General features: G+C 48.9%; 1 protein-coding gene and 1 long non-coding RNA gene across 14 annotated transcripts in view; one reads left to right on the forward strand and one right to left on the reverse strand.

Moving 5' to 3' along the window:
- The window catches only part of ARIH2 (ariadne RBR E3 ubiquitin protein ligase 2), a 65,978-nt gene extending 58,077 nt beyond the window's left edge, over positions 1-7,901 (forward strand). For all 13 annotated transcript variants that reach the window (XM_055382420.1, XM_055382419.1, XM_063703787.1 and 10 more), the window contains 5 exons: positions 1,850-2,001; positions 2,715-2,858; positions 4,022-4,090; positions 5,257-5,340; positions 5,560-7,901. In XM_055382420.1, the coding sequence (XP_055238395.1) occupies positions 1,850-2,001; positions 2,715-2,858; positions 4,022-4,090; positions 5,257-5,340; positions 5,560-5,631 (521 nt within the window). In that variant the 3' untranslated portion in view covers positions 5,632-7,901. The remainder of the gene's footprint in view (positions 1-1,849; positions 2,002-2,714; positions 2,859-4,021; positions 4,091-5,256; positions 5,341-5,559) is intronic.
- On the reverse strand, positions 7,845-10,224 carry LOC134758052 (uncharacterized). Its single transcript, XR_010132814.1, has 2 exons — positions 9,292-10,224; positions 7,845-8,061 (listed from the first exon to the last, which is right to left on the reverse strand). It is a non-coding gene; the product is annotated as an uncharacterized lncRNA (long non-coding RNA).
- Between the last annotated feature and the right edge of the window lie 2,388 nt (positions 10,225-12,612).

Here is a 12,612-nt window from a genome sequence, read left to right on the forward strand (position 1 = left end):
CAGGCACCCGCCACTATACCCAGCTAATTTTTTGTATTTTTGGTAGAGACGGGGTTTCACCATGTTGGCCATGCTGGTTGTGAACTCCTGACCTCATGATTAGCCCACCTTGGCCTCCCGAAGTGCTTGGATTACAGGCATGAGGCACCGTGCCTGGCCTGTATTGTTCTTTAAAATGGTAGCAAGCACACCTAGCTAATTAAGGAGAGGGCAGTGTTGCCACTATTAGGTGAAGGCTCCCAGGAGGAGAAAAATTGAACAACCTCTGGGTCTCCGGGTTTTGCTTTGGCTTCCATAAAATGATTCAAGAGCCTCATTTTTGGGGAAGTCAGTAAGCCAAGTTATCCCAGGAGAGTGAATCCTGGGAAACAGGATTTACCACTGTCAGAGTCTCTGGAAGAGGCAGAATAGGCCAGATATAAAATCGAATAAGGTATTATTAGAACAATGTGTGTTCTAGACAACCAGGAGGACCTCAGACAAGTTTTGCTTCTCATAGCAGCCTTGACACAGATATAACAAGGCACATAGCCGATGTGCTCATGGAATGCAGAATATCAACAGGCCATTGTTCATCTAACAAAACTGTGGTTGGCTTCTCTCCATTAGACTGCAGTAATTCTTTGAGCATCTAACAATAATTCTTGGAACATATAGGGGATTTTTTTTTTTTTTTTTTTTGAGACACAGTCTCGCTCTGTCACCTAGGCTGGAGTGCAGTGGTGTAATCTCGGCTCACAACCTCCGCCCTGCAGGTTCAACCAGTTCTCGTGCTTCAGCCTCCCAAGTAGCTACTGGCACGTGCCACCACACCTGGCTAATTTGTGTGTGTGTGTGTGTGTGTGTGTGTGTGTATTTTTTTTAGTAGAGACGGGTGTTTCACCATGTTGGCCAGGCTGGTCTCAAATTCCTGACCTCAGGTGATCCACCCGCCTTGGCCTCCCAGAGTGCTGGGATTACAGGTGTGAGCTACCGCGAAAGCAGAATCATAATTCTGATTATGAACCATTGGATAGCTCTAGGTTTTATAGAAATGTGTTATTTGCCAGGCGCAGTGGCTCACGCCTATAATCCCAGCACTTTGAGAGGCAGAGATGGGTGAATCACTGAACACTAGGGGTTCTCGAGACCAGCCTGGCCAACATGGTGAAACCCCATCTCTACTAAAAATACAAAAATTAGCCAGCATGTTGGCAGGCACCTGTAGTCCCAGCTACTCGGGAGGCTGAGGCAAGAGAATCACTTGAACCTGGGATGCAGAGGTTGCAGTAAGCCAAGATCGCGCTACTGCACTCCAGCCTGGGTGACAGAGTGAGACTCTGTCTCAAAAAAAAAAAAAAGAAAAAGAAAAATAAGAAATGTGTTTTTTAAAATAGAAGAAAAAGGGGGAAAGCCTTTATTCTTAGTTTCATATACAAAAATCTTTCTAGGACAAGTGTGAGGGTAGGAAGCAGTAGGGAGGTCAGTTTGTACTGATGATGTGCGTTTAGACAGTCAGGTCGGCCTCAGTTGGACTAGTTCCTCCTTCTCATAGTGGCATTGACATAGCAGACCAGTAGTCTATATGGTCAGCATCTGCCTGTGTTAGATTAATAAGGCGCATGGCACATGTGCTCATGGAATAGAAATTATCCATAGGCTTTTGTTCCTATCAGCAAGTACAGGCTACAAGGACAGTAGGATGTGACAGGGATGAGAGGTGCACATTCCTTCGGGAAAGAGGCACCCTTGGGAAGTTGTGTTCAGGTGACCCCTTTGGGAGCAGGGTCTGTCTGTCTCACTCCTCTGCCTATGGAGGAAAGTGGAGTTGTCTTGTAGATGTAAATGACTCTTCCTCTGTTCTGCACAGACTTCTGCTGGATGTGTCTAGGAGATTGGAAGACTCATGGCAGTGAATACTATGAGTGCAGTCGTTACAAGGAGAATCCTGACATTGTGAACCAGAGCCAACAAGCCCAGGCGAGGGAAGCCCTCAAGAAGTACTTATTCTACTTTGAAAGGGTAGGTGTCCTCTCCTGTACCTTCCCCTACAGGGTAGGCTTCTTCCACTTGGCCTGCTGGTGGGATTCCCAGGGACTGGTAGACAGAGCCAGCCTGTGCACATAGAAGTCAGTGAATGGAGCTCCTGCAGTATCCCTGGTGCTGCCTCTATAGATGTGCCTTTCAAGCTCTACAGGGTATATCCCCAGCCAACAGGGAAGGACCTGGTACTGACCTTGGTTGAATGATGGATTGAAGGACAATGAAGGGCCATCAGACAGTCTTTTCCATCTAGTACCATCTTTTTTTTTTCTTTTTTCTACGTTTTTAATTTTTATTTATTTTTTTCTTTCTGTCCTCACAATCTGTTCCCATAGTATCATCTTAGTAGTCAGATTTGGAAGGCAGTTTCTCCCAGGGAGCCCTTTAGAAGCCCAAAGAGCCCCATGCATAATGGTCTCTAAGCATAGTAGACCATCAGGGGCCTAGCTTTGCAGAGTCCTCAGGGCTAGAGTCCTGTTGCCCCAGAAGGGTAGAGCGATCTGGCAGTAAGCATACAGCTGCTCTGGACAGGTTAGAAGGATGGACTGAAGAAGACCTGCTCTTGCACTTTGGGGAATAAGTTAGAGGAGTCTGTGGCCATGTCCTGCCAGCAAGGTGTCTATCCTGAACTCCTGTGTAGACCTCTGCACCTTCGTGGGACTCCTGTGGTTTTCTTCTTCTGTGCCCTGTAGTGGGAAAACCACAATAAAAGCTTGCAGCTAGAGGCACAGACATACCAGCGGATTCACGAGAAGATTCAGGAGAGGGTCATGAACAATCTGGGGACATGGATCGACTGGCAGTACCTACAGAATGCTGCCAAGCTCTTGGCCAAGGTATCTACCACTTCACTCATCCTATCCCTGGTCCAGTGCCTGGCTCCATCAGGCACAGACCTCTGATGGTGGGAAGCTCTGTTGAAAGAGGGTATTTTAGCACCCTGTGCAGCCTTTCATGCTTCTGCTTGTGGATCCACATTTTCATGTGCTATGCCCATTAAGGACCCAGTCCTCTCTGATGGATGTCCAGGGGATTTATAAGAGTGTTGCACTGCCTCTGCCTGCAGGGAAAACTAGAGCACTTTTCTTCTCCTTTTGTCCTGTTTATGTATCACTCAAAGGAAAATAAAAGATTGTCTGATCACTTGAGGTCAGGAGTTTGAGACCAGCCTGGCCAACATGGTGAAATCCTGTCTCTAATAAAAATACAAAAATTAGCTGGGCATGGTGGTGCTTGCCTGTAGTTCCAGCTACTTGGGAGGCTGAGGCACGAGAATTGCTTGAACCTGGGAGTCAGAGGCTGCAGTGAGCCGAGATCACACCGTTGCACTCCAGCCTGGGTGACAAAGCAAGACTCTGTCTCAAAAAAAAAAAAAAAAAAAGATTGGGCAGGGTGCAGTGTCTCACGCCTATGATCCCAGCACTTCGGAAGGCCAAGGCAGGTGGATTGCTTGAGCCCAGGAGTTTGAGACCAGCCTGGGCAACATGAGAAAACCCCGTCTCTACAAAAAAAAATACAAAAGTTCGCCTGGTGTGGTGATGCACACCTGTAGTCCTGGCTACTTGGAAGGCTGAGGTGGGAAGATCGCTTGAGTCTGGGAGGCAGAGTTTGCAGTGAGTGGGGATTGCACCACTGCACTCCAGCCTGGGCAACAGAACAAAACCTTGTTTCAAAAAAAAAAAAAAGGTTGTCTTTGGCTAAGCATTGAGATAGATGTGTTGACTCTGATGTCCTACTCAAAAGGGAAAATCCATTGAGGCAGCTGCTGATAATCAGTTTGTAAAAGAAACTGTGGGTGTTCTGTGACCATTGTTGTTTGTTTTTTCCCTCACGTCTTTTCCCAATTCATCCTCTATTCGGCCTAGTATCATTTCTTTCAGGCCCATATCTATAGAGCTGGGCTAATTTGCATGTTGAGGGTAGGAATTGTAAGAGCCACCTGAGATGCAGGTAGCTTAGAATCACAGACACAGGTTCCTTCTCTTCTCTCCTGTTGCAGTGTCGATACACCCTGCAATACACCTACCCATATGCATATTACATGGAGTCCGGACCCAGGAAGAAGCTGGTAAGGCAAAGCAATTTTTCTACTCTGTCCCGTTAGCCTCAAAGGTGCCCTTCTCTACCAGCACTTTGCAGGAGAGTGAGGACCAGACCTTGGTCATTGGGAGGGCAAAGTTAAAACAAAACTCTAATTGCAAAATTCCACTTCTGCTCTGGGCACCTCCAAAATAGATCTCAGGTGCTATTATTTTGTGTCATATAAGGCACATGCACCTAATCCTCTGAACAACTATATTTAAAGGGCGATTGGCTAAAAAGGTCTGTGGCCAGTGGGAGGCCAGTAGTGCCCATGCTTGGGAGGGATATTTAGCATGCATGTCCTTAAGATATATTTGACTGTTTTATACCTTGTTTAATTCTTCATCTTAGAGTTGAATTTGAATATGAATTTATTGTTATTACCAATAGTGTTAATAAACTAGTAATTAACATTTTTGTTTAAATGCTGGAAAACAGAAAAGCATTTACGTTGTCCAGAGAGCAATTACCACTGTCAGCATTTTCCAGCCTTTTAAAATTAACATTGTGTATATATAATCAAGGTTATATATAACATTTTATTGTTATAACAGTTTATTGTTATAGCTGTTATGATTTACCTGCCTGGTAAATACCATTTTGTTAATGGTTGCATAAATGTGTCATTACATGATTGTACCATCACTTGGGACATTTATTCTTTCTTTGTTTCACTGCTACAAATAGGACATTGAGGAACATTTTTGTGCATAAAGCTGTATCTTCTTAGATGTATGATTACTAAGTATTTAAGTTTGAATATTTTTAAGGCTCTTGATTTGCAGGAGGACTGAAAAAAAATGAAGTGATAGTGTCTGAGAATATTCATTTGACTTATTTTTTACAGCATCCGTTCCCTTTCATGTTGGGAGTGTTCTCTTTAGTGGCTTAAATTCTTTGCCTGCCTTTGGGAGTGTGGAGGGTGGAGTGGACCTTTTGAGGGTAGAGGGTGAGTGTGGCCTTGCTGTTTGGATAGCCTTTTGTTTGGATTCTGGCTCTGGGCACAGGGAATAACACTACTTTCTGAGGACAGTATCAGGATTGTCTGTAGTTCCTGTGAGCCTGAGGTGCTGCGTGTGCCCACCCCCGTGTACAGGCCCTGCCCCAGCCACAGCCCACTCACCTTTTGACCCTCCTGCTCTGCCTATACAGTTTGAATACCAGCAGGCTCAGCTGGAGGCTGAGATCGAAAACCTCTCATGGAAAGTGGAGCGTGCAGACAGCTATGACAGAGGGGTAAGTGCCTACTGTCCTCTTGGATTCTATATTGCAGGTAGAGGACTGGCATGGTAATAGGTGACAGCGTTGTTGGCTTGTGCACTGGAAGCTGCTGCTAAGAATGGGAAGGGCAGTGTTTTTGACTCCTTGGAGGTCCTGGAGGGTGTTTGTGGCTTTGGCTACTCATTGCTCCCAGGCCTGGGCCATGCAAGCACACACCTTGTTTCTCTGATGCAGGACTTGGAGAACCAGATGCACATAGCGGAGCAGCGGAGGAGAACCCTGCTGAAAGATTTCCATGACACCTAAGTTGGGATGTGGATGTGCCGGGGTGAGGAAGATGTGGCTGCAAGGTCTCCCAGCTGCCATACTGCATGCTGCAGGCTCTGCCTTTCATGACCCCAGGCAACAGCCAGGGCCCCACTCCTGAGAGACACTGGCAACACCTCTTAGTTGATTTCTGTTTTCTTCTCTTTTCACTTTTTGTTTCTACCAGGGTAGAGGCCATGTTGAACTGGCCTCTTTTCAGGACTTTTATTTACCCCTGGATGGTTGTTGGGAGGGAGGGAAAGTGTTTTCTGAATGGCTATTAATAGTATTAGATCATTACAACTTATGTAACTTTCAAAGGTTGTACAATTATACAAAAAAAAAAAAAGGCAAACTATAGGATAACACAGAGCCCTTTTTGAAAATAAATTGGCATTGGAGTGTTTTACCCTCTAGCTGTTTTACTTAGAATGTAACATATGCTGCCTACCCACCTCAAAATGTCTGTACTGTAAGAGGGCCCTGGGCCTCTGCTTTCCATATTCACGTGTGGCCAGAGTTGTAGTCCCAAAGAAGAGCATTGGTGGCAGATGGTAGGGAATTGAACTGGCCTGTGCAATGGGCATGGAGCACAAGGGGTCACAGCATGCCTCCTGCCTTACCGTGGCAGTACGGAGACAGTCCAGAACATGGTCTTCTTGCCACGGGGTGTTGTTGTCTCTGGTGGTGCTGCATGTCTGTGGCTCACCTTTATTCTTGAAACTGAGGTTTACCTGGATCTGGCTACTGAGGCTAGAGCCCACAGCAGAATGGGGTTGGGCCTGTGGCCCCCCAAACTAGGGGGTGTGGGTTCATCACAGTGTTTCATTTTGTCTCCTAAAGATAGGGATCTACTTTTGAAGGGAATTGTTCCTCCCAAATAAATTTGCTTTACCTTGGTCCTTTCTTTTGTGCCAGTATTCAAGTGGTATAGCTCTGAGCAGGGTCACATTTGGCCAAACCTGACACTGTCTTGCTGCACTCTCCTTTGGCAAACATCAGGGTCAGAATTCAGGATAGCCCTCCCTAGGGCACTGGACTTTCTGGCATGGGGGCTGTGTTTGCACAAGTTATTTTCATGTTACCTGGAGCGTGTCCAGAGGCTGCTCTGAGGCTGAGGTGTGTTCCCCCTTGCCTGGTTCCAGCTGTCAGAGGGATACCATCCTAGGGTCTGGGAATCCAAGGCCACGGGACTCCTTGGTTTGTGGTCCGAGATCCTGTACTAAGGAGGGTCTGGCCAGAGGAACAGACCAGCTTTTGCACAATGAAGCGCGAGGGAACAAGTGGTTTGCCTGGTGTCCTACCTGTCCTGAACCTGGTCCTGTGGGCCATTGAAAAGTTAGATCTGTGATCTCTGGGGTTTTTGTGGCTTTGTTCAATGCTTCCACTATGGGGCAGGCAGAGCAGTCTATACTCTCCCAAGCCTGCTTGACCTCCAAGTAGAGCTGATACAGAGATCTGTGAATATTGTGATAGAAATTCTTTGGTATTCATACATTTCAGCTGCAAGTCAGCAATTTCCCAGGTACCATGTAAGCTATAAAACAGTCATTCTTAAAGACAGAGGATAGCTGTGACTCATGGGATCATGAGGTCCATGGCTGGTTGCAGGTTCCCTTTTTCCTTCCTCAGGTTTTGTCTCTTCCTGTGTTGTCCCCAGCAAGGGAGAGACTGTGGGGTGGATTGGGAGAACAGATTAGGAGTATAGCAAATGAACCCAGAATGGAACAGTGGGGAGCTAACTGTGAATGAGGAGAGTACCTGCTGCAGGACCTGGAGGTCAGGTGTGAATGCTGTATTGGCACAGGGAATAAATATCCTGGCGTCTGGAGCCTTCACCTCTCCGTCAGGTCCTTCCTGTGATACTGCCATGGCACAGGATCTGAGTTGCAGCTCTGCACCCTAAATCACACCCTGGGCATTGTCTGGGCTGCAGGGCTGCCAGGTTCTGTACTTGTGTCCAGCTGTGGCCCTGGATGCTGGAGCTGGAGGGTTTTCTGTGCTCAGACTGTAGCCTGTAGCTCTTGGCCTGTGTAGAGCCCCCTCCTGTGTCCCCAGTGGCTGTCGTTTGTTAACATCATCAGGAAGATGGGAAAGGTCAGGCAGAATTTTTCTGCCCTACAAAGGGTGGAAGAGAAAGGACACAGTATTTTCATGAATTTACCATATATCTTTGTTTTTCTTCAACGAAAAAGTTAATTGAGGCAATGTCATCTGCTCAAAGTTGAGTGGTTTATTCACAATAAACTGTAAGTTTCTGATTATAAAAATGTGTCTAGAGTCTTTCTTCATGGGGTCTAGGTAGTCTTCTGAGCCCACAGGGGTCTGGCCAGTGAACACCAGAGGAGTGCCTTCCTATCAGTCAGCCCCTTCTTCCAGAGGGCTGTGGAGGCCCCAGTGGCCAAACTCGGCTCTGTTTTCCCTTTCTGGCTGTTGGGGGAGAGGGCACCTGTAAGTGATCTCTGTGGAATGAAGTAGAAAATCCTGCCAGTTTTCAGCTCTCCTCTCCCTCAGTACAGGCTGAATCATTCCCCACCACAGATAGATCTCAGGGTTGTGGTAGGGTACTGATATAAATGTCCCAACCCCCCCATTCTGAGACCTCCGGACCCCTCCAAAGCAGACATGGGAATGTAGGGCTGTGGAATATGGCAGGGTGAACTCCAGCTTCACGGGAGCCCTAAGGGTTATGAAGAGACAACTTGGGGCAGAAACAAGTGTGGAGTCTAATCTCAAGGGTGAAGGACAGGAAATGGGGTTTGGATTGATTAAGGGGGTCCACATTTGTGGTGTCAGAAGTGGCAGTAGTGTCAGTGATAAGTAGCTCAGGGGTAGAGTGGAGGCTCCATAGCTGTGAGCAACATGCACAGGGCACCTGTGGCTAGAAGAGGCCTCATACATTGCCAGTCTGAACTCCGCAGCTCTTCCTCTGGACCTCAGGTGTGCCAAGCCCCATGCTTGGCACCTGGCATACAGTGGTATGCAAGTGATTCACGTGCTCTAGCTTCCAGGAGCTTCCAATCCATGGGGAACATAGAAGGAATTGATCACTAGTGAATGTTTGTTTTTTGTTTTGAGACAGTCTCGCTCTATCGCCCAGACTGGAGTACAGTGGCATGATCTCTGCTCACTGCGGCCTCCACTCCTGGGCTCAAACGATCATTCTGCTTCAGCTCCCCGAGTAGCTGGGACCAGTGTGTGCCACCGTGCTCCCCTAATTTTTGTATTTTTTTTTGTAGAGACAGGGTCTTGCCATGTTGCCCAGACTGGTCTCAAACTCCTGAGTTCAAGCTATCTTCCTGCCTTGGCCTCCCAAAGTGCTGGGATTACAGGCATGAGCCACTGCACCCAGCCCACTAGTGAATGTTTTTACTGGAGCAGCAAGGCCAGGAGCAAAGGACCACCCATGCTCAGGGCCACTCCTGCAGATCAGTGGGGCCAGGGTACTATGGCCTTGGCACCATACCTTTGGCAATCCTAAAAAGAGACAAGATAGCACCTTCTAGGGAAGTCAGGAGGGATTTTCCATGTAGCCCACAGGGGTTTACACAATAAGCATCTGAGCATCTCCTGTATAACAGGCTCTGCTTGGGGCGGGATAGAAGATGATAGAAGTGGGACCTCACAAGACAATCACACTAATGTTAACTGAGAACATACCCATTTAGTCCTCACAGCAGCCCCTTGAGGTAGGTGCTGTCATCATCCACATTACACAGCCATTTAAAATGAGAGTTAGGGGCCTGGCGTGGTGGCTCACGCCTATAATCCCAGCACTTCAGGAGGCTGAGACTGGAGAACTGCTTGAGCCCCGGGAGTTCATGACCAGCCTGGACAACAGGGAGACCTCTTCCTACAAAAATAAAAAATAAAAATTAGCTGGGCGTGGTGCTGCACACCTGTAATCCCAGTTACTTGGGAGGCTGAGCTAGGAGGATTGCTTGGGCCTGGGGGGTAGGTGCTGCAGAAAGCCGTGATCACACCACTGCATTCCAGCCTGGGTGACACAGCAAGACCCTGTCTTAAACAGGCCAGGCGTGGTGGCTCATGCCTGTAATCCCAGCACTTTGGGAGGCCGAGGGGGGCGGATCACCTGCAGTCAGGAGTTTGAGACCAGCCTGACCAACATGGTGAAACCCCACCTCTACTAAAATATACAAAAAATTAGCCAGGCCTGGTGGTGGGTGCCTGTAATCCCAGCTACTCTGGAGGCTGAGGCAGGGGAATAGCTTCAACCCAGAAGGCAGAGGTTGCAGTAAGCTGAGATCGCGCCACTGTACTTCAGCCTGGGCACGACAGAGCGAGACTGTCTTAAAAAAAAAAAAAAGGCCAGGCACAGTGGCTCACGCCTGTAATCCCAGCACTTTGGGAGGCCAAGGCAAGGAGATCGAGACCATCCTGGCTAACACAGTGAAACCCCATCTCTACAAAAAAAAAAAATACAAAAAAATTAGCCGGGCATGGTGGCAGGCACCTGTAGTCCCAGCTACTCAGGAGGCTGAGGCAGGAGAATGGCGTGAACCTGGGAGGCAGAGCTTGCAGTCAGCCGAGATGGCACCACTGCACTCCAGCCTGGGCGACAGAGCGAGACTCCACCTCAAAAAAAAAAAAAAAAAAAAAAGAATACAGATCAATAGAAGGCCTGGATTTGGTAGTATGTATTGTCATGGCATCAAAGGGCCAGGCTTTTAAAAGACAGAAATTCTGGTTTCTGATGTGGTTGTGAAATTCCCACAGCTGACAGCAGGTGGAGCAGCCCTGCAACCTGCTTGCTTTCTGTTGTCTGGCAATGAGCTATCAGTACCTGTGCTTAGTGGTAGGCCTAATTCAGGTAATAGGTGTAAGAATGGAGTTCAGGAAAATAGGTTAAGCAAAGTACAGATTTTATGGTGATCAAATTCTAGTTTTTAAAAGGCTAGAGGGGCAGGTCGCGGTGGCTCATGCCTGTAATCCCAGCACTTTGGGAGGCCAAGGCGGGCGGATCACGAGGTCAGGAGTTGGAGACCAGCTTGGCCAACATGGTGAAACCCCATCTTTATTAAAAATATAAAAATTAGCTGGGCGTGGTGGCACGTGCCTGTAATCCCAGCTACTTGGGAGGCTGAGGCAGGATAATTGCTTGAACCCGGGAGGCAGAGGTTGCAGTGAGCCGAGATCAAGCCACTGCACTCCAGCCTGGGTGACAGAGCAAGACTCTGTCTCGGGGAAAAAAAAAAAAAAGGCTAGAGGGAAATAGTCTCAACTTCATTCCAGAAAAGGTATGAGAAAGCCATGAGATCCTTGGTAAAATTGTGGTTCTGTTGGTTGGTATTTATTATATTTAAGAATTTAGGAGATTTGGGCTGGGTGCGGTGCCTTATGTCTGTAATCCCAGCACTTTGGGAGGCCAAGGTGGGTGGAACACCTGAGGTCACGAGTTTGAGACCAGCCTGGCCAACATGGTGAAACCCCGTCTCTACTAAAAATATAAAAATTAGCCGGGCATTGTGGCGGGCACCTGTAGTCCCAGCTACTTGGGAGGCTGAGACAAGAGAATTGCTTGAACCCGGGAGGCGGAGCTTTCGGTGAGCTGAGATCACACCACTGTACTCCAGCCTGGCGACAGAGCGAGACTCTGTATCAAAAAAAAAAAATCAAAAATAATTAAAAAATTAAAACTAAATAATAATAAATAAAAATACAAAAAAAAAAAAATTTGGCCCGCCATGGTGGCGCATGCCAGCTACTCGGTAGGCTGAGGCAGGAGAATTGCTTGAACCCGGAAGGCAGAGGTTGCAGTGAGCCAAGATCGAGCCACTGCACTCCAGCCTGGGCGACAGAGTGAGACTCCGTCACACACACACAAAAAATCTTAGAAGAAAGAGGTGGGCCTGCCCTTCGAGCCCCTGGCCTGCCTTGACTTGAGGGGACTAGAAAATGCAGACTATGCTTTGCTGTGGGGAAGGGAGAGGAGATGGGAGTAGAGGTAGGGGGGGTCTTACCAGGGTAGGGAGAAACCACCAGTGTGACCTGCCTTAAAAGTGTTGCTCTTGCCTGCAAGTCCACCTCGGGGAGGGGGGTCAGCTTCTGCCCTGAGGGCGTGTAGTAATCTCTTCCTGAGGATAACCAGCTCTAGAAGAGCAGGGATGCCTTGGCACTTGACCACTGGTAGGTATGTCCTCCCCCCACCCCCGTTTTTGGTGATAATCTGTTTAATTTTTCTCTGGGGTAATGGTGTCTCAGTTGTGGAAGAGTCCCTTCCCTCCTCTTCACACGTGCCAGCTTTGATGGAAGGAGTGTTCCATATACCTGAGCACCGGCTCATTCCTGCGGGCTGCCATGGGGGGCTCACCTTCCTGATGCCAGGGCTCCTCCAGGATGCCCCCTCTGACAGCCTATGAAACCCTGCACATCAAGCAGCTTCTTCCTAAGGCCTGCCTGACTCCGGCGAGACTTCCCGGGAGATCCGGACCGACCGCGGAACCGAGCTCCAAGAATGCCTGCGAGGAGGCTGTGGGTCCTACCCTATCGCCGCTTACGCAGTCCCAGCCTCCGCGGCGCCCCCAAATGCCGCACTGTTGAGTCATCTCAGCGCTGCCTCCTCCGCGCTGCGCTCCCCACCCCAGCTCCTGGAGCAAGAAGATGCAGACGATACTTTTCCCGGAGGCAAGAGGGCGTCTTCACGCAGGCACCGAGAAGCTCCCACTAGTGTATGCCTTAATGGTGCCGCTCTTGTCTGCGTCTACGCTTGGGGCCTTGGCTTCTGACTTGGAGAGTGTACAGCTCTGCCCGACGGCAACCCAGCTTGGGAAGAGAAGCCCCAGCGTGGGCTGGGGCTCAAGGCGCAGGAAGGCCGAGCCCGGCGCGGACGCAGGCGGCTCCGGGCGGGCTCCGCAACCCCAGGCACCGTCTCCTAGTGACCGCGGCGCTCGCGGGCCTGGCGGCCGTTGTCCGGGCGACTGCGCAGCGCGGGCACCCCCGCGGCCCCTCCCCTGGGCGCGC

The sequence above is a fragment of the Gorilla gorilla genome, chromosome 2 (assembly GCF_029281585.2).
Source record: "Gorilla gorilla gorilla isolate KB3781 chromosome 2, NHGRI_mGorGor1-v2.1_pri, whole genome shotgun sequence".
NCBI classification, from domain to species: Eukaryota; Metazoa; Chordata; class Mammalia; order Primates; family Hominidae; genus Gorilla; species Gorilla gorilla.